We start from the raw sequence: 4174 nt of genomic DNA, 5'->3' as shown, positions 1-4174 counted from the left end.
CAGGCAGGGCCATTCAGTCCAACCCAGTGCAAACATGATCTGTTTGAATGGTGCGGCCGAGGCCAAGATATTCTAGTGTGGGCAGAGCTGGAACAACCGTGGCACTGTGTTTGTCCTTCGGAGACAAACCCTCAACATGCAGGAGCAGCAGATCAGCTCAGTTTGTCCAGAAGCTCCCAAAAGGTTAAAGGGAAAGTTTCTCTTCTACAGACTGTGGAGCTACTCTTCAGGCAGGAGGGTATAACAGCTGATCCACACACAGTCTGTGTTTTAGTTGATCAGTGGGCCCGTCAGTTAGTTCAGCCAATTAGGGAAAGCAGAGGCTCCTCTACAAATGTGTTTTCACTCGACTTCCCCTGCTAGATTTCATCAGTCCATCTGCAGATCAGTAAATCACTCAGTGGCTCTGTAACGTGAGACGCTCTCACCACTCCTGTGTTTAAAAGAGGCTCTTACATGTGGACTCAACACAAGAACACAACCACGTAGCTGCAAATATTTCATAAGTTTTTATTTCTCTAGTGAATTCATATGTTGTTATTCTGCACAGCAGCATACAGGAAAAATTGTGGTAAAATATAAATAACAAAGTTCAACAGTGTTTTCTCTTTTTTTCTCTTATTCATTTAATCCAAAGGAGAAAAAAAAACACTTCTGTTAAAAGTGGCACATTTTTTCATCAGCCTTTTTCAATATCCACTCGGTCGCACACTCCCAACACTGTAACATCGAACAACTAAACTTTCCAAAGTATGGGTGTCACCATTATTTACAGACAATCACCTTGTGGCGAGCGATGCTTATAGCTTCTTGGAAATTCACTTCCGTCATGTTAAAATGCAACAAAATGAAAATACAATTATGTTATACAAAGATCAAAAATACTATCAAAAACCCTTATTATAAATGGCAGCACTATATCAATAAACTGCTGTTGACATTTTACATGTAAGTACAAAATCCTGTTGAGGTAGCGCCCTCTGAAGTCACTTGTAATGTTAAAATACTGGATAAACATCACTTTATGTACAATACAGCAAATCTCTCATCGCTCTTCAATGCAATTGAATTCCTTTGGTAAACAAAACTGTCAGAAATGTGCAGTCCTGCAAGTGACACGTTCAATCATACATTCACAACATGTTTGCATCTTTTTTTGGATTCTTTAGGGGGAATAAAAAGGAAATAATGGGGTTAACAGGTTTGTTTTGTTGTTGTTGTTGTTGTTGTTGTTGTTGTTGTTGTTGTTGTTTACTGACATTCATTTGTTCTTTCTCACCTCCCCCTCCACATTCAGCGTGACAGGGGGAAAAGGGGACTCGCTCCATTTTCATATTGTATAGAGCAGACCTGCCTGTGAGACTCTAAAGTGAAAACAACATCAGGGGCAAATCAGAAAAAAAGCAAAAGGAAAGGAGATCCAGTGTGTTCGGCCCTCGAATGTAAACATAAAGAACATGTAGCATCTCTCCTCTCTGACCGCTTGTGAAGTCAGAAAACTTCCTCGTCACGTACGACTGGAAAAAGAGGGTTTGGCTTTGCAACAACTGATTATAATGGTCCCCGGAGGATATGAGCCCTAAACAGAGGCCACATTGTCTTTACCCTCCTTGTCTCCCCTGCCTCACAGATTGAATGTCAACTTTTAAAAAAGCAAGTTGGAAAATATGTTTTTTTCTGGGCAGGCAGATGGGAGCAGAGAGCCTCCTCCTGCGCCTCCTCCTGCACCTCCTCCTCTACAGCTCCGGTCAGACGCACACAAGTTCTCACTAATGACACATTCTTCAGCTTCTTTAATGGCAAACGTAACTTTGGTTTTCTAAGACGAGAAAAGGAAAAATTGCAGCGAGCTTAGCTCACCGTACAAAAATACTTGGTAGAAATATGACATTCATCCCCTTTGCCAATGTCAGTGTGTTTCCCTACATGACCAAAATACTTTCTTTTTTAAAATGTATTCACACTTTGTGATTATTGATACGTAGGTGTATTTATATGCACACGCTCAAATGACTACAAACTATAGAAAGAAAAAAGAAAATCCAATGTATAAAGCATAAAATTATTCTATGTGGATAAATGAACTATAAAAATATAAGAGATCTTAGAGAAATAAAAGGATAAAATCAATATGTTTGTGAAACTGGGATAAGGGCTAGAGCCGAAATTAAAAACAGTCATCTGGAAAATTGTTCAGTGCAATTAAATTTACTTTTTATAGTCTTGTATTGTTTAGAATATTTTCATCCTCTTACCACCCACTGCCCTACCCCCCTTTAATGGTCGCTGGGATGGCTGGTCTTTGGACAGTGGACAGTATTTTATCGTGTGGGCATTGTCCCCGTTGGCACTGCACAGGGGGCAGGTGTAAGCCCTCAGGATCGGACACACGACCCGGCCGTCCGGGGTCTTCAGGACGTGGGAGCCGTACACCTCCTCTGGCGCTCCGTTATTTCGGCAGAAGACGCAGATTTTGGGCTCCTGCTTGCCCCTGGGCGCGGGTTTGCGCATCTTCCTCTCCACGCCGAACAGGTCGAACCCGGCGAAGCTGCCCCCGAAGCCCACCTCCCTCTCCGGCAGCTGCCCGCCGAGCTGGCTCTGGAAGGGGCTGAGGATCGAGAAGCGCTCCTTCAGGTCCAGGATGGAGGCCGGCGGGGGGCTCCCGGACGGGCAGCAGCAGTCCAGGTGCCCGCCGTCCCCAACACCGCCCGCTATTACGCACGGGCACGGCGGGGAGTCGTCCAAGCCCAGGGTCGCCTTCAGGGACTCGGTGATGGAGTTGGGGTTCTGGGGCATGCTGAGCTTGTTGTTCTTCGTCACCAGCGTCGTCAGCCCGAGATAGTCGTTCCAGAAATTGAAGGTGTAGTCGTAGGGGCTGCGCGCGTTCAAGTAGTTGTGGTTGAGAAAATCCATGGTCTCGCCTCTGGTCGCTTTGTTGCCGTTGAGAGGTGGAAACAAACCAGTGTAATCCGTAAAGTCTTTGTAGCCAGAGTGCGTCTCCGGGAGAGGTCCATGTACAGCGGTGCGCTCTCCTGTGTTCCTCTTATGTTTGAGCGTTTCTGCAAACAGGCTTTCTGGTTATAAGGAGCAGGAGGGCGGGGCGCGCTCGCTTCAAATCCAAGTTTGTGATCAGGTTGAAAGCTGCGGGCGCCTTTTTCTCCACAACCACACGTTTGTCTCCCTGTGGACATCAGTCATCGTCCCGGCCTTTGGACTGTTTCGGTGTTTTTATGACGTTTTTTTTAACAGTTTATGATTTTGGAGAAGGAAAGTGGCGCACAACAACCTGGATTTGGTTAATGACATAATTCCATGCGCCATGGTTCCAATCTGGCAGAGGAGGAGGATAGCGCGGTCCTTTGTCCCTCCCTCGGTGCCAAAACACTACACTTGCGCATGTTTCGTGGATCAGTATCGTTAATCATTGTACGAGAATAACATCAACACCAAAATGCGACACACACACACACACACACACACACACACACACACACACACACACACACACACACACACATTCACCCTTTGTGTGCCAGCAGCAGAGGCCCTTTGTTCCATGCAGCACTGTCCTGGGAGAAGTAATCTGTGCTGTGCTGATGCATCATATTACGTTGGAACTGAATCGATAAGAGACAAATATATTAAACAAAGCCTCACGTTTCCATGTTTCCTTGTGCTCAAGAGATTTATGGCTCCATTACTAATCAGGTTCAGATAAACAAGTTAGATGGTGGATCATTATATATGCTTTTTTTCTTACACACACACCAGTATAAATAGATTTAATACAGGAACATTTTCAATCACAAGGACCCTTAGAAATATGCATTTACCTCATGTATAATCTATCTAGAATCGATTGCTAGTTCGCTGCCACAATTGTAGGAGTAAACAAATATCTTAAAGTATCCCAGTCAGTCTTGAATTCGTGCTCTTGTGTTATTTTGTGCCCTGCTGTGAAAATAATCTCCTAAAACACCAGACAAAACATCCCATCCATCCATAATGGTCCCATCATCACGGTGTAAACATGCAGAGGAGGGTTTCAACAGGGGGCAGCATAGTGCAGTGACGGCTCAGCTCATTTCTCTCAGTGAACGAGGGGACACAAACAAATACCTACAGTAATGATGATGTCCACTGGCTGGAGGACAAACGTCAACCGTGATGGGAT

General features: G+C 44.8%; 1 protein-coding gene across 1 annotated transcript; it reads right to left on the bottom strand.

Annotated features, from left to right (window-relative positions):
- Window positions 1–496: 496 nt before the first annotated feature.
- On the bottom strand, window positions 497–3141 carry nanos1 (nanos homolog 1). The gene has a single exon (XM_053428991.1). The coding sequence runs from the start codon at window positions 2911–2913 to the stop codon at window positions 2233–2235; it is 681 nt and encodes a 226-aa protein (XP_053284966.1). The 5' UTR covers window positions 2914–3141; the 3' UTR covers window positions 497–2232.
- Window positions 3142–4174: the final 1033 nt, after the last annotated feature.

The sequence above is a fragment of the Pleuronectes platessa genome, chromosome 8 (genome assembly GCF_947347685.1).
Source record: "Pleuronectes platessa chromosome 8, fPlePla1.1, whole genome shotgun sequence".
Classification (NCBI taxonomy): domain Eukaryota; kingdom Metazoa; phylum Chordata; class Actinopteri; order Pleuronectiformes; family Pleuronectidae; genus Pleuronectes; species Pleuronectes platessa.
The sequence above is the reverse complement of the archived record's forward strand: the minus strand, read 5'-3'. Positions and strand labels throughout refer to the sequence as shown.

Bases quoted from the DNA above. Each gene is read 5' to 3' on its own strand.
- nanos1 (XM_053428991.1), bottom strand. From the start codon at position 2,913: ATGGATTTTCTCAACCACAACTACTTGAACGCGCGCAGCCCCTACGAC.